The sequence below is a fragment of the Cervus elaphus genome, chromosome X, assembly GCF_910594005.1.
Source record: "Cervus elaphus chromosome X, mCerEla1.1, whole genome shotgun sequence".
NCBI classification, from domain to species: Eukaryota; Metazoa; Chordata; class Mammalia; order Artiodactyla; family Cervidae; genus Cervus; species Cervus elaphus.
In genome coordinates, this window is record NC_057848.1 from 86,599,175 (window position 1) to 86,620,736 (window position 21,562).

A 21,562-nucleotide genomic window follows, 5' to 3' on the forward strand; every position below is an offset into this window, starting at 1 on the left:
ACTGCTGAGTTTTCCAAATTTGCTGGCATATTGAGTGCAGCACTTTCACAGCATCATCTTTTAGGATTTGAAATAGCTCAACTGCAATTCCATCACCTCCACTAGCTTTGTTTATAGAGATACTTCCTAAGGCCCACTTGACTTTTCAGTCCAGGATGTCTGGCTCTAGGTGAGTGATCACACCCTCTGATGGTTATCTGGGTCATGAAGATCTTCTTTGTATAGTTCTTCTGTGTATTCTTGCCACCTCTTCTTAATCAGACTGGCTCCAAATAGGAAAAGGAGTATGTCAAGACTGTATATTGTCATCATGCTTATTTAACTCATATGCAGAGTACATCATGAGAAACACTGAGCTGGAGGAAGCACAAGCTGGAATCAAGACTGCTGGGAAAAATATCAATAACCTCAGATATGAAGCCACACTTATGGAAGAAAGTGAAGAAGAACTAAACAGCCTCTTGATGAAAGTGAAAGAAGAGGTGAAAAAGTTGGTTTAAAGCTCAACATTCAGAAAACTAAGATCGTGGCATCCAGTCCCATCACTTCATGGCAAATAGATAGGGAAACAGTGGAAACAGTGGCTGACTTTATTTTTCTGGGCTCCAAAATCACTGCAGATGGTGATTGCAGCCATGAAATTAAAAGACACTTACCCCTTGGAAGGAAAGTTATGACCAACCTAAATAGCATATTAAAAAGCAGACATTACTTTGTCAACAAAGGTCTGTCTAGTCAAGGCTATGGTTTTTCCAGTGGTCATGTACGGATGTGAGAGTTGGACTATAAAAAAAAGCTGAGCTCAGAAGAATTGATGCTTTTGAACTGTGTTGTTGGAGAAGACTCTTGAGAGTCCCTTGAACTGCAAGGAGAGCCAACCAGTCCATCCTAAAGGAGATCAGTCCTGGGTGTTCATTGGAAGGACTGATGTTGAAGCTGAAATACCAATCTTTTGGCCACCTGATGCGAAGAGCTGACTCATTGGAAAAGACCCTGATGCTGGGAAAGATTGAGGGCAGGAGGAGAAGGGGACGACAGAGGATAAGATGGTTGGATGGCATCACTGACTCAATGGACATGGTTTTCGGTGGACTCTGGGAGTTGGTGATGGACAGGGAGGCCTGGTGTGCTGTAGTTCATGGGGTCGCAAAGTGTCGGACATGACTGAGCGACTGAACTGAACTGAATTTCTTAATCTTCTGCTTCTGTTAGGTCGATAATGTTTCTGTCGTTTATTGTGCCCATCTTTGCATGAAATGTTCCCTTGGTATCTCTAATTTTCTTGAGGAGATCGCTAGTCTTTCCCATTCTATTGTTCTTTATTTCTTTGCATTTATCACTTAGGAAGGCTTTCTTGTCTCTCCTTGCTATTCTTCAGAACTTGGCATTCAGATGGGTACATCTTTCTTTTCCACCTTGCCTTTTGCTTCTCTTCTTTTCTCAGCTATTTGATAGACCTCCTGAGACAATCATTTTGCCTTTTTACATTTCTTTTTCTTGGGGATGGTTTTGATTACCACCTCCTGTACAATATTATGAACCTCTGTCAATAGTTCTGCAGGCATTCTATCAGATCTAATCGCTTGAATCTATTTATCACTTCTACAATATAATTGTAAGGGATTTGATTTAAGTCATACCTTTATGGCTTTTGGTTTTCCCTACTTTCTTCAATTTAAGCCTGAATTTTGTGATAAGGGGTTCATGATTTGAGCCACAGTCAGCTCCCTGTATTGTATAGAGCTTCTCCATCTTCGGCCACAAAAAATATAATCAATCTGATTTCAGTATTGACCATTTGGTGATGTCCATGTCAAGGGATCCACCTAACAACATCTTTTAGATCTTCTGCAGACTAAAACCCCCAACAAATGGAAGATGAACTACTTGATTTAGCATTCTTCATTCCAGAGAGAAACTCATAGTTTGATAACCTGAAGAACCACAGCTCATCAGCAGACCATGTGAGGCTCGATTAAAGGAATACAGACCCCGCACACACCCTGATCCAAACTGTCAACTCTATCCTTGAACCATTGCTATAATACTCCTCACCCAATCCTCCTGGGTTGGGACACATGTTTTGCTGGGGCCTGAACCCACTGTGTCTCTCTTTGCCTGCTAAATCAATAAAGCTATCCTTTCCTACTTCACCCAAAACTCTGTTTCCAAGATTTGATCTGGCACCAGTGCACAGAAGCTGAATTTCAGCATAATTTTCTGGTGGTTGGAAATAAATTTAATAACTTATTTATGGGGAACACTTACTTGAAAAATTCCAAATGAGGTGTTATTGCTAGAACTAAAGATAATGTATTTTGTTTCCTGGTTCTAGTTATTACTAGACTTTAATGAGAAAAGTAGGTATTGAACTGATTTTGTTAGAATTTTCAGTGTTAGCTATCACACTGTCTTAGATTTCTAAAGGGTGATATCCAGCTTGCCATAAACAATTCTGAAAACTTCGAGAAATACATTTAGAAACACTTAAAGAGTAGGGAATGGCAACCCACTCCAGTATTCTTGCCTGGAAAATTCCATGGGCAGAGGGGCCTGGCAGGGTGCAGTCTACGGGGCGACAAAGAGTTGGGCATGATTGAGTGACTGAGCACACATACATGGTATATTAAAATTTTATAATATTAACCTAAAATGTGTACACATTTTAGAATCATTTATACCAGCAGGCATTTTTCTCATGTTGGGGAATGTGAGTTTTCTTTATCCATGTATGCCATTGTTACATCTTCCTTTAGTTCCTTACAATGTTTACCTTTTTCATATAAGGAACAATAATATCAGAAAAATAGGGCATCTACTTCTGGCCAAAAGTAAACAGTCGAACAGAATACAAGTTGATAGGTGACACTGTTTTCTAAAGAAGAATTCAATGATGTCTGTATAACATAGCAAAATCTGTTCTCTGGCATAGCTGGGGAATGAGGTATTCTGGTCAAATATTCTGCTTAATAATGTTACCATATATTTTACATGGATTGCATATTTTCAAAGAGTTGCAATAGCTCAAAATAAACCTAAGGCTATGTAGCCAGGGTGGTCCCAGCTGAGCTCAAAGGGAATTATCTGGGTGTGTGTGATTAAAAAGAGGGAGCTGGTGGGACCTTAGGGCTCTATTTGCATAAAAGGATTTATACTGGTGCTTTATTTATCCCTTACTTCTAGGAAAAGGAAGATTCCTTCCTAGTTGCTTAAGGGAGGAAGGATGGCAATGGAGGGGTTTATAGTCTTAGGATCCCCTTTAGGTCTCTAGAATATTAAAAAAAAAAAATAATTAATTCTCCAAGGAGAAAGGAATTAGAAGAAGAAAGAAAGAAACTTTTTAAGAAGGGTCCTTGGAAGCATGGCTTTGTCTGCACTGAGCATAACCCCATAGTCTAGTACTGCAAGGATTGATGGTAAAATTGGAACATCAGGAGACTGCAACGTTGGTCGAGATGCGAGCATTATCATTGAGGGCAACGCAAGTAGCTTTGCCAGCAAAAGGTATTCAGCAGAGGGGAGTGGGAGCTGTAGGACAGAAAGGGCATGACTTTGTCTTCGTTCAGTGCTATATTCTTATCACCCTAGAATAGTAGGCACTCAAATATTTGTGGGCAAATATCAAGTAGTGACTATAGATGACATGTTTTTGAACCCAAATGAAATGACTCTATATGTACTTGTGGGAGTGGAGACTTTGCAGAGAGCTTGAGTCCTGCCAATGGGGGTAAAGAAGAAATAATTGGGGATATTTGGACCATTGTTACTACGGTAAACATATGACTTCATAGGCGATGAGAAATTTTGCTTCAAATACAACTATACTATGCAAGAGGAACAGGCACATCTTTGCTGTTTCTCAAGGGCATCTTCATAATGTTATGAATGTGAAAGTGTTACTCTGTCAGTTGTGTCCAGCTCTTGTGACTCCATGGACTGTAGCCCTCCAGGCTCCTCCGACCATGAAATTCTCCACACAAGAATACTGGAAGAGGTTGTCATTTCCTTCTCCAGGGGATCTTCCCAACCCAGGGATTGAACCCACATCTCCTGCTTGGCAGCCAGATTCTTTACCATCTGAGCCACCAGGGAAGCTCTTATAATACTAATAATACTAATTACCATTTTATTGGCAAAGCAAAGATGCATCAATTTATGAAGCATCTAATAGATTTTGGATAACGGAACTCTACATAATAGATTTTGTATTACTGATGAAGACTTTGTTAAAGAACATTTGGTTTCTTACATAAGTCCACCATTTTTACAATATTGCACTAAATTTTCCTTTAAATGTCAAGTGCTTTGTGAATTGAAGGCTTAAAAATATGTCAAAATAACTCAGTCTTCTTAGATCAGGAATTATATGCACAATCCTTTATGTAAAAATTCATCCCCATTTCTTTAAAGGCAAATTGCCTTTAATGAATGAATAAAATGTACTATATATCGTCAATTTAGTTGTTTGAGTCTAAGTAAATGCAGATATTCACTTTGGTTTCCAGTTATAGTTCAGATTTAGATATGACTGAGGCTTTGTAAAGAGGAAAGTGGCTTGAGGAAAATGAGAGCTCCTCAAAATTAACTAATCTCCATACGCCAAAATGGCTACAAGGAGCTCTCAAATAAGGTTACACTTTAAAAGAACAATTACTTTAAGATTGTTAAAAGAACATCCCTAACTGAGAATTAAGAGTGACTTCGGTTGTCAGAACTCCTGATGCTGCACTAGCTACAGGAGCAATTAATACAGGATGACGATCATACATTTGCCTCTGAGCCTTCAGTTTTGATGCTGTGCTCCCCAAATTTCTCTCTATTCTAAAAGGTTTAGGTCCTCTTAGGCACTTCCTGTTGTTTTGTTCTGCTGCTTCCACACTGTCCATACTCTTTTCCCAGTCTGGGAGGAGAGTTCAAGTTCGGTGATAATGGCTTATTCAGCCAAACTTAGGATGGTCTGAGTTTAAGGTAATCTTCGTTCTTTTGAAAACCACTTTCATTTTCAACATTTTGATCTTATCCTGAGGACACAAGTCATTAAAGAATCTTGAGTCAGGAAAGTAACATTATCTTGTTTTTTTTTTTGTTTTTTAAGCTTTACTCTAACTACAATGTGGGGAATGGATTAGAAGTTAGAAATGGTAAGAGATGGAGACAGAGAGACCAGTCAGATCATCATTGTACTAGTCCACCTGAGAGATGGTAGGGGACCAGAACTAAAGTAGAGTCAGCGCGTTTGAAGAGAAATGTATGAAGACCAAAGATTTAGGAGGTAGAAGCAACAAGGGACTTCCCAGGTGGCAGAGTAGTAAAGAATACTTCTGCCAATGCAGGAGACGCGAGTTCAATTCCTGGGTCGGGAAGATCCCCTGGAATAGGAAATGGCAACCCACTCTAGCATTCTTGCCTGGAAAATTCCATGGACAGAGGACCCTGGCAGGTTACAGTTTATAGGGGTGCAAAGAATTGGACATGACTGAGCAACTGAGCATGAGAAGCAAAAAGACTGAACAATGGCATAAAACTCAGATTTATAGATATCACTTAACCTCCTAATACTTGGCCATTTTAATGGTCATCTAAGACGTGTTGAAAAATGGTTAAAGTCTTGATTTTTTAAAAAAATTGTTTAATTGTCAGATGAATAGTAGCAAATACTTATTTTGTTGAGGAGAAATCTGCTAGCTTTCTTAACAGTAATAGTAACATTTTCTTAAGTTAGGTCAATGAATTTAATAATCTTATAGAGCCCCATTCCTCTATTTCTAGTATATGAGGATGCTCACACAATGAATATTTACTGAGTGCCTGGGTAACAGATTGTTCTTTATAAAACAAAGCAAAACAAAAACACAGAAGCAGCAGGAAACTGACAGAATTAAAAGAGAAAAGAAATATTTTCTATAATTTATTTGGAGCTATGAAAGTTATTGAAGTATAATACTTGCCTCGAACATTTCCCAACAGCTGAGATTAATTTTTATGCCTTAGCAAGATACTGCATGGTGGTGAAACATATAAGGTTCACTGATTTTGAATATTCTATTCAAAATATCTTGAAAGAAAAAAGACTGTGCAGTCAACTTTTGAACTAGTAGAATGACTGAAGCATAAAGGAGAATAAGCAAAAGAGATGCTTTGATATTGTATAAACAAGGAATTCAATTTTCTTCCACAAAATACTCAACTTAATTTTAGGTGTTATTAATTAACCTTGCCTGTATTAATAAGCAGTTTTAAAAACTTTCCTGCTCTCAGAGAAGCTAGCTAGAAACAGTCTTAATTCTGAATTTAGAAATGTTTCCAATTACATATATCCTTATGTCAATATACAGGACATGCAACTGAACATCTAGAATATCCTTATTAGTTGAGTAATATATAATAGGAATGATATGAATAATTTATAGAGAAACATCTCATAGATATTATCCAATTGTGCTTTCGTTCATTTGAATGTGATTATTTTGAAACAAGTCTTAGTCCATAATGCCCAACCCTTTATGTTTATTTCCATTTGCACTATCCTTTAGAGGCTATCTTTTTTAGGAAGATTTTTTTTTTGGTATCTGCATTTTGTTTATGCTATACATGCCAAATAGATCTCCCAAGATGAAACTCTGAGCTCATTTGGAAGTAATTTTTGGTAGTCCATGAATCAGAACTCTTATTTTCTTCTCAGCACTACGGGTATTTTATTGTTTCCATCTATAGTCCAATATGCTTTTAAGTGCCAAGAACCCTAAGGCCAAACACACAAAGCACTAAGAAAAGGGAACTTTTGGCAATGACAACTTTGGCCTCTCTTTCAGGGCTATTCCCTCCCCTGGGAGAGTAAAATCACTTTAAGTGCACTATGAAACAGTGCCATGATGAGCACAGATGATTGACTGAAGTTGGTGATGTTGATTTAGGAGTCTTCGGCTTATAGGCCAGGTGTAAAACCCTTAAACCTGCTTGTCAAAGTTAGCTTGTCAAAGTCCTGTGGATTTTTCCAGACTGCCTAAATGTCACTTTCTCTTTGACGGTTTCTCTGGGCAGCTCTGGCAGGGTTAGGCATCTCCTCTATTGTATTATTATAGCACCCTGATATATTCCTATAGCAGCACTTATCAAACTATATTGCATTTGTCCATCTCCCTCCACTCATGGATAGAGAGAAACTATTCTCTTCCTTTTATCTCTGGACTAGAGCATTACCCAAATCAAGTTGGCTCTAAACAAGTAATAATTGAATGGATGGGCAAAGAATGACTAGTAATACTCTCCATCTGCCCAGAATAGGTTATGATGTGTTCTCACATCGTGGTGAGGAAGACATGGAAGGAACTATCACCCATATTTTATAAATGAGGAAACCCCAGAGACATTATATGACTAATCCAACTTCAAAACGGCTAAAAAGTTGCATACCTACTTTTCATGCCAGTAAGTTGACACGGATTTGTAAATAGAAGAAGTAGTACTCAGTAGGACAGATAGCAATGGCTGACAAAAGATACAGTGTAGGAGTGGTTACCTGTTATGAAAGCTCCCAAACTCTTAGCAGGTTCTCAAGAAGGTAACTTCCATGCACACAAAACCAGACTTCAGGTATTTAAGAGAAAGATTTGTGACAAATAAATCATTTCCCTGTACTCAAGCTACACCCACAGTGAGGCCAGGAGACAAAGAGACATACCCCGTTTATGTATGTAGTACAAATATCTCTCTCTAATTCCCACCATGAATCATAGACTCTAAAAAGAAAGAAGTTCTTAGAGATCAGTAGTGTAATTCTGTCATTTCCTAACTTACTAGCTAACTAGCTAGAAAGATAAATGATTTAACCTAATCACATAGCTTATTTGTGAGAGCACCAGGACATACAATTAGTTCTTCTTATTATTAATATCCTTAGCTTTTTAAAATTAAGTTATGATTGAGAGAAAATATAAGTATAGCTCTTAGGAAGTCTTCTAAGCAACTGGATAATAAGACTAAACATAAGCTGTCACAGAAGAATTGTCCTTAAATAAATGCTGCAACATGAGAAAAGTATAGCAAATTTTACTCAGTGTCCATGTATTGGGGAGATGAGGGGCACATGATATGACAAGCAGTGTCTCAGGATCCCATTCATGTTAAAACAAAATCTTTTTTCATAGAGATTGAAATATTAATTACATTTGTTTATTTCTTTGTTCACCCATAGACATTGATGCTATCCAAACAATTATTTGATTTCTCTTTTCCGTGTGTCAATTGAAGTATATTTACTAGTCCCCAATCCTTTTAACAGATTTTTTATTCTTTTCAAAAATAATTCAAGTAGTTATAACCTGAGTGTGTTCTTATGTTTATGTCGTATTTATAACTTCAAAGTTTTGAAAAACACAACTCTATCAATAGAACACCTTTTACTACTAAAAAATAAAATATGCATGCCTATTAAGGGGCAAAGAACAAAGGCCAAACTAAGCTAATATTCTCAATAAAAAATAAGACAAATGATCATATTTATGAAAGTTTTTTGTTTCGTTTCTATCACCAAAGCTGGGGTGTGCTCTGGGTCACATGTCCTAAATCAGCAGATGAAAGCAAATGTTTTCTACAAGTATGTTTGTAGCTCATAGACTGTGTAAATGACACCAAAATCAAATTATTTCATGAGGCCAACACCATCAACTAAAAGAGAGAGCCTTATTTAGCAAATAATTGCTTTGAGGATAGAAATATACCTCAAACTGCAATCAATTAGTTTGTTGACAGATCTTCCTGCTGGGCATATTTGTTAGAATTCCTTCTTTAAAAAATGGACTTGATCGATATCAACTATTATGCACATCTTTGTATTAGGATCATAAAGATCACAGAGACTGTGCTTTACTATGCCTTCACTGAATGTAAAGCAGTATTTCCACAGCATTTATACAACAAAGCTTTTGCTTTCCTCTAGCATTGTAACTGGCACCCTGATGATCTACTGCCAATTAATGCTAATATTTACCGTTACCCCTAAGAGTTACAGTTTGAAGAAGGAGAGCCCACATTCCTAAAGAAACTTTAGGTATTTCAGGCCATTTATATCATCCAATTTAGAATCAGTTTCTCATCTAGACTATGAAAGAAGCTAGTTCATCAATCACAGCATTTTAATACATTGAGTAAAAAAGGATTTTAGATGTTAATTTTTAAGCTAGGTAAAATTATAATATTATGCTGTTTAAAGAATCAGGGTCATTTGAGTACCAACTCATTCATTTTCTATAAAATTTCAGCAGGAAAATTCCCATTTGTGCCTAAAGTTGAAGATAATTCATTTAGGGTCCCATTATATGGTAAGTCAGCCAACAATTTTTATCCATGTCGCAGGTATAAAATATCTGTCAATTCCTGGTAAAGGGCTATAACATGAAATCAATGTTGTCAATAGGTAAATAAAATAAAATTCTTATGGAAGAAACCATTTAAAAATCAAAGCAACAAGCCTTGCAAGACTTTAAGACATATTACTCACCAGGAATAAAGTTCGAAAGTTGCTGAGATCACCAAAGAATTCTTCTATGCTCACAGTCTTAGAGTCAAAAATAAAGTATTCTCCAAGATTCTCATAGAGCTTTACCATGTTGTTGTGCATGGTGAATAGTTTTTCATACTGGTCTCTGGCACTCTTTGTAAAGCTGTAGCTTTCTGTTAAGGAACATGATCCACAGAGTACCTTAAAGGTAATCATTAGATGTTAAGATTGAATTATATCATCATTTCTGTAAATACTTCCACATTACTTTGCTAAGGTTACCATGACAAAATACCACAGACTGGGTAACTTAACAGAAATTCATTTTCTCATAGTTTAATAGGCTAGCAATCCAATATGAAGCTGTCAGCAAATCTGCTTTCTTCTGTAACTTCTCTCCTTGGCTTGCAGATGACTGCCTTCTTGCTGTGTCCTTACCTGGTGGTCCCTCTGTCCTTGTTGTCTGTGTCCGAATTTCTTCTTAAGAGGATGCTAGTTATATTGCATTAGGGCGCACCTTAAGGACCTCATTTAAACTTACTTACCTCTCTAAATGTCCTATCTCCAAATACAGTCACATTTGGAAGTTTTGAGGGTTAGGGCTTCAACATGTGAATTTGGAGTGGGTGGGGCACAATGCAGCCCATAACAACTTGCTGTAGTCATTACATTGTTTAGTGAGCTTTGAAAATCTATAAATGAGGCAGAACTATTTAAGGTATAACCATGAACATGTTTGCTAAGTGAAAGCACAGAAGTACAAACATCAGAAAACTGCCTCATATCATTTTATGAGCTAGATAAGGTAAAAGGAAATAGCAACAAAAACTTAGGGGGACAGTATGTATTTTCTGTGTTAAATACACATTCTATATAGGTAAAGAGGTTACAGTGAATTCTGTATATAGGTTATGTACCTGTATGTGTGTGTATATACATATACATATATCCCATATGAGGAGGGGGAAGGAAAGGGAGAGAAAGATGGGAGGAGAGGAAGAACTATGAAGAGAAAGATAGAAGAAGGGAGGAAAGAAAGGGGGAGAGAGACATTCTAATGTATTTCTAGAACCTTAATCACCCAAATGGCTTTTTAGAACCTAAAATGTTATTTGTTAAGCCTGAGCCCAGGGCCCTGAGGATACAATTCTAATGTTTCCAGCTGTTGCTGTGACTGCCAGTAGTGTATAACCCAGTAGGACCATATGAGGCCTTCCCATGACAGACCGCTTCCCCATATTCTCTGCTTTAGCTCCTCTCTGAAGTACCTAGATAATAGTATCTGTTGCACATTTTCTAAGTTGTTTTACAAATGCTAAAACCCCCACCAAATGGAAGATATTTAACTACTTGGTGATCTTGTGCACTTAGCCCCCAGGTCTACTGGAGCCTAAGGATTGGTGACATTAACCCTTGTGATACCACCCTGTTACTTCACAATCAACCAACCAACCAAGAGAATTGTACATGAGCTGATCACAAACCTTGAGACATGCCCCCACCCCCAAAATCAGGCCTTTAAAAATGCTTTCCTAAAAAACCCTTCAGGGAGTTTGGGGGTGTTAAGCACAAGCCAACCAGACCCTTTCTCCTTGTCTGGCGCCTATAAATGCTACAGTGTCCTTCACCATAACCTGGTGTCAGTAGATTGGCTTTACTGTGTGCAGGCAAGTGGACCCAAATTTGGTTCAATAATACCAGGACTACACTTAACAGTAGTATACTCCAGAAGAGTATTTGTTTTAAAATTAATTACATCACTGCTTTAAAATTTTTTATCATAAAAGTCATAACAACAACCACTACTACCAAAGCATAAAAGGAATCAGATATTTAAATGGGTCCATCATCAAAAAAGCAAGAGAGTTCCAGAAAAACATCTATTTCTGTTTTATTGACTATGCCAAAGCCTTTGACTGTGTGGATCACAATAAACTGTGAAAAATTCTGAAAGAGATGGGAATACCAGACCACCTGACCTACCTCTTGAGAAACAATGCAGGTCAGGAAGCAACAGCTAGAACTGGACATGGAACAACAGACTGGTTCCAAATAGGACAAGGAATACATCAAGGCTGTATATTGTCACCCTGCTTATTTAACTTATATGCAGAGTACATCATGAGAAACGCTGGGCTGGAAGAAGCAAAAGTGGGAATCAAGATTGCCGGGAGAAATATCAATAACCTGAGATATGCAGATGACACCACCCTTATGGCAGAAAGTGAAGAAGAACTAAAGAGCCTCTTGACGAAAGTGAAAGAGGAGAGTGAAAAAGTTGGCTTAAAGTTCAACATTCAGAAAACTAAGATCACGGCATCCGGTCCCATCACTTCATGACAAATAGATGGGGAAACAGTGGAAACAGTGGCTAACTTTATTTTTCTGGGCTCCAAAATTACTGCAGATTGTGATTGCAGCCATGAAATTAATAGACGTTTACAACTTAGAAGGAAAGTTATAACCAACCTAGACGGCATGTTAAAAAGCAGAGACATTACTTTGTCAACAAAGGTCTGTCTAGTCAAGGTTATGGTTTTTCCAGTGGTCATGTATAGACGTGAGAGATGGACTATAAAGAAAGCTGAGCTCAGAAGAATTGATGCTTTTGAACTGTGGTGTTGGAGAAGACTCTTGAGAGTCCCTTGGACTGCAAGGAGATCCAACCAGTCCATGCTAAAGGAGATCAGTCCTGGGTGTTCATTGGAAGGACTGATGTTGAAGTTGAAACTCCAATATTTTGGCCACCTGATGGGAAGAGCTGACTTACGTGAATAGACTCTGATGTTGGGGAAGACTGAAGGCAGGAGGAGAAGGGGACGACAGAGGATAAGATGGTTGGATGGCATCACTGACTCAATGGACATGAGTTTGTGTAAACTCTGGGAGTTAGTGATGGACAAGGAGGCCTGGCATGCTGCGGTTCATGGGGTCCCAATGAGTCGGACACGACTGAGCAACTGAACTGAATTGAACTGAAATGTATCTCATTATGTATATATTTATAGAAATAAATTATCAACTTTATTCTTGATTATAGAAGATATATAGAAAATCACCTATTTAGGTGACTCAGAAATATAAAAACATAAGTAAACTAAAATTTCTAACAAATCAGTGTTGTGAACATTTTAGAGCATTTCCTTCTGGTCTTTCTTCTATGGCTGAAAGCTATTGAATGTTAATTGATAAGGATGCTTCAGAGAAAGGTAAGTAGACTAACCACAAAGAATACAAAGGAAACCAAATATACCTTTCACAATTAAAGTTAAGTCTATTAAAAATCAATAATCATCACAGAAGCAAAATGTCTTAAAATGCAAAGGTATTAGACTGCATGTTATGTGTGCTAAGTCGCTTCAGTTGTGTTCGACTCTTTGCAACCCCACGACTGTAGCCCACCAGGCTCCTCTGTCCATGGGATTCTCCGGGGAAGAATACTGGAGTGGGATGCCATGCTCTCCTGCATGGAGTGTTCCTGACCAGTAATCAAACCCACATCTCTTACATCCTGTGTTGGCAGGCAGGTTCTTTACCACTAGTGCCACCTGGGAAGCCCATTACTATGATTTGTTAAAAAAGAATAACAGTACAGTTTTGGGTGTGCTATTTTAAGACCCACTACAGGGTCTGGAAAAGACCCTGATGCTGGCAAAGACAGAAGGCAAGAGGAAAAGGAGACGACAGAGGATGAGATGGTTGGATGGCATCACCAACTCAATGAGCAAGCTCTGAGAGATGGTGAAGGACAGGGAAGCCTGCTGTGCTATGGGGTTGTCCATATGCTGTCTATGGGATTGCAAAGAGTTGGACACAACTGAGCAACTGAACAACAACAGGGTCGGGAAGATCCCCTGCAGGAGGACGTGGCAACCCACTCCAGTATTTTTGCTTAGAGAATCCCATGGACAGAGGAGCCTGGAGGGCTATAGTCATGGTGACGCAAAGAGTCGGACACAACTGAAGCGACCTAGTATGCGCACACTCATGCACACATGCACAGTGCATTCACATTTTGTGATAGTATTATTTTATCAGGTACTGATAACTGTCTTCTTGAAATGCTGGATTTTATAAAATTTTCTGAATTATTCAGTGTGTTTTATTAGAACCTCGGGCCAAATTTATTTTCCATGGGAACACAGCTCTAGTTTCACAATGCAAGTCAGTAGGGAAATCAGACTATTTCTGGAAAATTACTTTGCAGCTGACATTTATGGGGTATAGCAAGATTTTAAAAGTGAGATGCCCCCCTTCCTAGGTTCCTTCTTATGCTACTTAAGTTTTAGCATTCATGTTAGCTACACTTCAACCTCTTCCTTGCTAAGGAGTCACATTAAATCTTCCAATCCTCAAGTCCATTTTGCTGTCAATAGACCTGGAAGAATTCATGTATTTCTGACTTACTCTACTTTCCTTTTTACCAACAGAAGGGTTGCACATAATGCTACCTGATTTTCCCTCTGAGAATATCATATTTGTTTGATTTTTAAGAGAGTGTTGAACATCCTGTTTGAGAGCTGCAGAAATAAGACAGTTCTCTTTATTTCTTGCCACAGAATGAAAGTGAAATTTTTGTTCTCTAGTCTCTCTTGCCTAAATAAAACAGACTCATGCCAGACTTGCTAAGAACACACGCTTTGCAAAGGTCACTTACTTACATCCTATTTGCAGCAAGGTACTAAACCATGTGTACTTCAGAAGGTTCAACATCTGTACAGCACGGAGAAAAAGCTAAAGATCAAAAACAAAGGCAAAAAACTGTACACTTCCCATTTATCATAACACAATTTTCTGCCAGCTAAAATATGCCCATGTGGTGATACACAATTTCACAAATTTGTTCTCCTAGAAGAAAAACTGATTTCAGAAATTCTGTCTGTATACCAAAGTGAGAAAATCTGAAACATTCTGGGAAAGCTGTAGCTTAGAATTAATAACTGGAGAGCATCCCAATCTCCAAGTCCTTGACTTCTCTTCACAGTGATTACTTTGTAAAAGGGATGGAGGGCGTGAATCAGCACTGAAATTTTTCACAATCACAACCCTGTCACCAAATCCTACTTGGGATTCTGCAGATGATAAAGAACTAGATACCATCATTTCTTTCCACTTCTTTATTTTCAGTCATTTTTAAAATTCAGTCATTTTTTTGAGCAGCTACTAGATACAAGATACTGGTTAGTATTCTGCTAAGCACTGTGCTCCATACAATGATCATTAAAACCTAATCCAGACCCCAAAGCAGTTTATAGTCTAACATTACAAACAATTCTACTTATTAATTTGCATTTGTACAACTCTTTGCTATTTACAATATACTATGTTTCATATCCTTCATATCACCTTATCAAAAAGGCAGAGAAATACCACTATTTCAATTTTTAGAATTGTCAAAAGTAGATAAAATGCAACGGTAAACATAATAAATTACATTTCCCCTACCCCCAAAAAAGGCACTCATCTATTCTAAGGTTAGAATGCAGTGAATGTGCCATCTCAAAACACGTCTCCTTGGCATAGATTATTTTGAGCTGATTGAGAAAGAGCAGACAGAGTAAAAGCTCTGAAAAGAGTAAAAGCTACCCTTTTGAAAGGGAAATTTCCATTTATAAAGAAAATCTCCACTGGTTAAGGATGGTTAATCTCCACTGGTTAAGGTTCCTCTCTGAACCAGGAAGAGAAAGTGAAAGTGAAAGTCACTCAGCATGCCCAATCCTTTGTGATGCCATGGACTATAGAGTCCATGGAATTATCCAGGCTAGAATACTGGAGTGGGTAGTCATTCCCTTCTCCACGGGATCTTCCCAATCCAGGGATTAAACCCAGGTCTCCCGCATTGCAGGTGGATTCTTTACCAGCTGAGTTACCAGGAAGAGAAGGATGACTCTAAATCGCCAGAAAATCAAGGATATCAAGAGTATCACTGAAGTTGCCTTTAGCTGAAGGTGGTATTTAAGCTGGTGACTTAGGCTACTTTAGGGAGTTTCTCATTTGTTTCTGCGTATCTGCTATATACACTTGAGGTATACATGTTTATCAACTTCTACCTAGTTTTCTCTTGTTATTCTGTCTTTATTACAGAGTGGCCAGGGGGTGGGTCATGTCAATTGCTCAGAAGGGTAGAGAAGAAATTATTTTTCCTCCCCTAGAGTACAAATCATGATAATCTTTTCATGATACTAGTTTAATATTCTTTTCATATGGAAATTCTTTTCATACAGAAATGTATTATTTATAATGACAATGACCATGACTAGTTCCAAACAGGAAAAGGAGTACGTCAAGGCTGTATATTGTCACCCTGCTTATTTAACTTATATGCATAGTACATCATGAGAAATGCTGGGCTGGGAGAAGCACAAGCTGGAATCAAGATTGCTGGGAGAAATATCAATAACCTCAGATATGCAGATGACACCACCCTTATGGCAGAAAGTGAAGAGGAACTAAAGAGCTTCTTGATGAAAGTGAAAGAGGAGAGTGAAAAAGTTGGCTTAAACCTTAACATTCAGAAAACTAAGATCATGGCATCTGGTCCCATCACCTCATGGGAAATAGATGGGGAGACAGTGGAAACAGTGTCAGACTTTATTTTTTTGGGCTCCAAAATCATTGCAGATGGTGACTGCAGCCATGAAATTAAAAGACACTTACTCCTTGGAAGGAAAGTTATGACCAACCTAGACAGCATATTAAAAAGCAGAGACATTACTTTGCCAACAAGGGTCCATCTAGTCAAGGCTATGGATTTTCCAGGGGTCATGTATGGATGTGAGAGTTGGACTGTGAAGAAGGCTGAGTGCCGAAAAATTGATGCTTTTGAACTGTGGTGTTGGAGAAGACTCTTGAGAATCCCTTGGACTGCAAGGAGATCCAACCAGTCCATCCTAAAGGAGATCAGTCCTGAGTGTTCATTGGAAGGACTGATGCTGAAGCTGAAACTCCAATACTTTGGCCACCTCATGCGAAGAGTTGACTCGTTGGAAAAGACCCTGATGCTGGGAGGGATTGGGGGTAGGAGGAGAAAGGGACCACAGAGGATGAGATGGCTGGATGGTATCACCATCTCGATGGGCATGGTTTGAGTAAACTCCGGGAGTTGGTGATGGACAGGGAGGCCTGGCGTGCTGCGATTCATGGGGTCGCAAAGAGTTGGACACAACTGAGCGACTGAACTGAACTGAACTGACGTTGCCAAATTCAACATTCACCTCTGTCCTTCTTTTGATGTCTCACCCACATGCAACATTTAGCCAGTTTTCTTAGTTTCTATGACACACACCCTCATGCTTATAATGTTTTTCTCTTATCTCCTCTCTTTCTCTGACAACTTCCATAAAATGTTAGAGAACCCTGAGGGCTTGGTCCTGAGTCCTCTGTCTATAGTCTACCTAACTGACCTCAGCAATTCACATGACTTGAAATACCATTTACATTGATGACTCCCGAACTATACTTGTAGCCCCAGTCTCTCCTCTGAGATACTTCTGTAAGCAACTGCCTGCTTGTCATCTCTACCTTTTATTTTTCATGGCCTCTATGGTATCTCAAATGTAAATCCTCTCATGAAAAGCCTCTGATAGTTTCCCATGATACTTGTAACAAAATCCAATTTCATTCTCAAGCTTTATGAGGTTCTATATGATCTGGTTTTTACCCACCTCTGCAATCTAATCTCATCTCATTCTCCCTCTTAAGCAATATGTCCAGATTCATTAACCTTCTTTCTCTTCCTTGTGCTTAGCAAGTTATCATACCCAACCCAGGGCCCTTGGACTTGCTCCTCTTTCTGCCCAGAAGGTTTCTTTTTCACCAGGTCATTCAACTTCAGCTCAACCATAACCTCCTCAGAGATGCTTTTACCAACTTTCCAATATGAAATGTCTACTCTCATCACTATTACTTTGGTCTATTTTATTTCATGCTGAGAACTTATCATTATGTGACATTATCATTTTTATTTATTTACCATTTCATTGCCAATTTTCCTCACTTAAAAATATAGCTGAAGAGAGTAGACCATGTCTGTCTTGTTGACCACTGCCTCTCTGAAAACAGCTCTTTCCTGTTTACCCATTTCTGTTCCCCTCTAAAAGAACCTAACTACAGGAACAAGACCACTAGGCAATTTAACTTAACTCCTAACTCATGCTCTCCTGAATGCACACTGCATCTTGCCTAACCTGTTGGTTCTTTTCCTAGATAAAAAGAAGTGAGAATGAAGAATTAAATACTTATAGAAGGACTAGCTCTCTACCCTCAACTGTTCCATTAGTTATCCTGCTGGCAGATCATGCAGGCAGGACACCATCTAAACAGAGACTCAACCAGTCTGCACACAATGGAGAATGATGAAGAATCCAGCTGCCTGCTTTGATTATTCACTGAGATTCCTCCTCCTTTTCCCCTTTTAAAACTGCCATGGGCATATATACACTACCACGTATAAAACAGATAGCTAGTGGGAACTTGCTATATAACACAGAAAGCCTGGTGCTCTTTGATATCCTAGAGGGGGGGAGAAAGAGGTTCAACAGGGAGGCTATATGTATATATATGTATATATATACACACACATACACACACACATACATACATACACACACACATACATACATACATACACACATACATACACACACACATACATACATATGGCTGAGTGCCGAGGAATTGATGATTTTGAACTGTGGTGCTAGAGAAGATTATCGAGAGTCCTTTGGACAGCCTTTGGACCAGGGACGTCCCAGTCCCTTTTCTTCTTACCTCTCTCCTCCTTACCTTCTCAATTACCCAAGAGCATACAGATAATTCCTTGGACTGCCAGGGGATCAAAGCAGTTAATCCTAAAGGAAAAAACCCTGAATATTCATTGGGAGGACAGATGCTGACGATGAAGCTTCAATATTTTGGCCACTGGTTCTGAAGTCAGATGTCAACAGCCAAATCACTGGAAAAGACCCTGATGCTGGGAAAGATTGAGGGTAAGAGGAGAAGCGGGAGAGAGAGGATGAGATGGCTGGATGGCATCACTGACTCAATCAATGGACATGATTTTGAGCAAATTCAGGGAGATAATGAAGGACAGGTGAGTCTGGAGTGCTGTAGTTTATGGGGTCACAAAGAGTCAGGCACAACTTATCAACTGAAAAACAATGACTGATTCAGGCTTCCTAGGTGGTGCAGTGGTAAAGAATCTGCCTGCCAATGTAGGAGATGCAAGAGAGACAAGCTTGATACCTGGGTCAGAAAGACTCCCTGGAGTAGGAAGTGGCAACCCACTACCATATTCTTGCCTGGAAAACTCCATGGACAGAGGAGCCTGGCAGGCTCATGTCCATGTCTCAAAGACTTAGATGTGACTGAGAACACAGCACAACATGGCTGATTCAGGTTATTGTACAGCAGAAACCAACACGACAATGTAAAGCAATTATCCTCCAATTAAAAATTAAAAAAAAAAAAAACCTGTCACTGCTAAGCTGAATCTTGGTCCATACGTTAGGTCCATAACATTTCTGTCCTTTATTGAGCCCATCTTTGCATGAAATGTTCCCTTGGTATCTCTAATTTTTTTGAAGAGATCTCTAGTCTTTCCCATTCTGTTGTTTTCCTCTATTTCTTTGCATTGATCACTGAGGAAAGCTTTCTTATCTCTCCTTGCTATTCTTTGGAACTCTGCATTCAAATGGGTATATCTTTTTCTCCTTTGCCTTTTGCTTCTCTTCTTTTCACAGTTATCTGCAAGGCCTCCCAAGACAGCCATTTTGCCTTTTTTCATTTCTTTTTCTTGGGGATGGTCTTGATCAGTGCCTCCTGTACAATGTCACGAACCTCCATCCATAGTTCTTCAGGCACTCTATCATATCTAATCCCTTGAATTTATTTGTCACTTCTACTGTAAAATCATAAGGGATTTGATTTAGGTCATACCTGAATGGTCTAGTGGTTTTCCCTACTTTCTTCAATTTAAGTCTGAATTTGGCAATAAGGAGTTCATGATCTGAGCCACAGTCAGCTCCCAGTCTTGTTTTTGCTGACTGTATAGAACTTATCCATCTTTGGCTGCAAAGAATATAATCAATCATATTTCTTCCCTGATAACTCATTTGGTAAGGAACCTGCCTGCAGTGCAGAAGACCCAGTTCAATTCCTGGGTCAGGAAGATCCTCTGGAGAAGGGATAGTCTACCCACTCCAGTGTTCTTGGGCTTCCCTGTGGCTCAGCTGATAAAGAATCTGCCTGTAATGCTGGAGAACATGGTTCAATCCCTGGGTTGAGAAGATCCCCTGGAGAAAGGAAAGGCTATCCCACTCGAGTATTCTCGCCTGGAGAATTACATGGACTGTATAGTCTATGGGGTCGCAAAGAGTCGAACACAACTCAGTGACTTTCACACTTCCCATGGATTCATGCAATTAATCCTCAGAACTGCTTTCTGAATTAAGAATTTCCTCCAGGTCATACAGCTGGTAAGTCACAGTAATGAGGACAAACTGTGAATGGATCCATAACTCATATTTTTAACTGCTATGCCATACAGTTTCTCAAGAAATATTTGGTGAAAGAGTAGTCTCATTATAACACCAAATTGGAAGAAGAGCCATGGAGTTGATTTGGGTACTTAGGAAACTAAAACCCTTCTTATAAATCTTAAGATAAAACAACAACAATCCTTATTTGTAGAGAATACCTTAATAGTAATATTTTTAAAGACTTGATAAAAACACTTAATCTCATCTATTTTCATCAATCTTGACATTTAAATTCATTTTTAAATGTAGGCTTCAACCTATTTGTCCATCTACAGATGAATGGATAAAGAAGATGTGGTACACATATACAATGGAATATTACTCAGCCATAAAACAGAAGGAATTTGAGGCAGTCCTAGTGAGGTGGATGAACCTAGAGTCTATTATACAGAGTGAAATAAGTGAGAGAAAGTGAAAAACCAATATTGTATATTAACGCATATATATGAAATCTAGAAAACTGGTATTGATGAACCTATTTGCAGTGAAGGAATGGAGACACAGATATAGACAACAGATTTGTGGACATAGTGGGGGAAGGAGAGGGAGGGACAAGTGGAGAAAGTAGCATTGACATATATACACTATAATGTGTAAAATATAGACAGCTGGTAAGAAGGTGCTGTGTAACACAGGGAGCCCAGCCTGGTGCTCTGTGATGACCTAGAGGGGTGGGATGAGGGGAAGGGAGGGAGGCTCAAGAGGGAGGGGAAATATATATATGTATATATATATTTATATATATATAATTATGGCTGATTCATGTTGTTGCATGGCAGAAACTAATACAACATTGTAAAACAATTTTCCTCCAATTAAAAAATTAAACTTATTTTAAAAAGGTAGGCTTCAATCATTTTGATTTTATTTCAAAGCTATATATAATAGGGAATATGTTATTTACCAGTAGAATGATGGCCTGCTTAAGCTCTTTGTATATTTAGACTTAGATGTAGCCCTAGTAGATACTTAAACAGACAAAATTTTAACTTGGGCATTTATTTATCTTCTATATTAGAGAACAGAAATTGAGAATATATTTTAAGGGAAATAAGCCTTAAAAGTTATCTTCTGGGATGCCTGGTAGAGAAATAATTTATTATAAGATGTATTTTATGAAAGGGTATTTGGTGGCTCATGGGTTTTCATCCTAGAAAGTGAAAGCCACCTTCTTATCAAAGATGTACAAGGCATCCTTATAGCTACCTATAGATTTCTGTTCTATTTACAATATAAAGTGGGTATAATGGGATTGTACCTACAGACAAGGGGGATAGAGTAGAGATTTGAACTGAGCTTCTGTTCCTCATTTGGAATATTTAAGCTTGACTATAAGAGAGACTTTAGAAAATATGTTTTAGACTCTTGTAATGGACATCTCTGGGCCAGGCAGCCTACCCTTAGCTGGGTTGTGACAGCATGGGATGAGAAGCCATGTTTAGGGTGAAATAGAAAGGCCAGTTGGGGCACACTGTGTAAGTAAGAGTAGAAGCTTTTCTGATGCCTTTTCTTGAGAAACTATTGA

At 38.6% G+C, this 21,562-nt stretch overlaps 1 protein-coding gene across 2 annotated transcripts in view; it reads right to left on the reverse strand.

Moving 5' to 3' along the window:
- Positions 1-21,562, reverse strand: part of DIAPH2 (diaphanous related formin 2) — a 950,551-nt gene that overhangs the window by 237,557 nt on the left and 691,432 nt on the right. For both annotated transcript variants that reach the window (XM_043895289.1, XM_043895287.1), the window contains one exon: positions 9,500-9,664. In XM_043895289.1, coding sequence (XP_043751224.1) covers positions 9,500-9,664 — 165 coding nt within the window. The remainder of the gene's footprint in view (positions 1-9,499; positions 9,665-21,562) is intronic.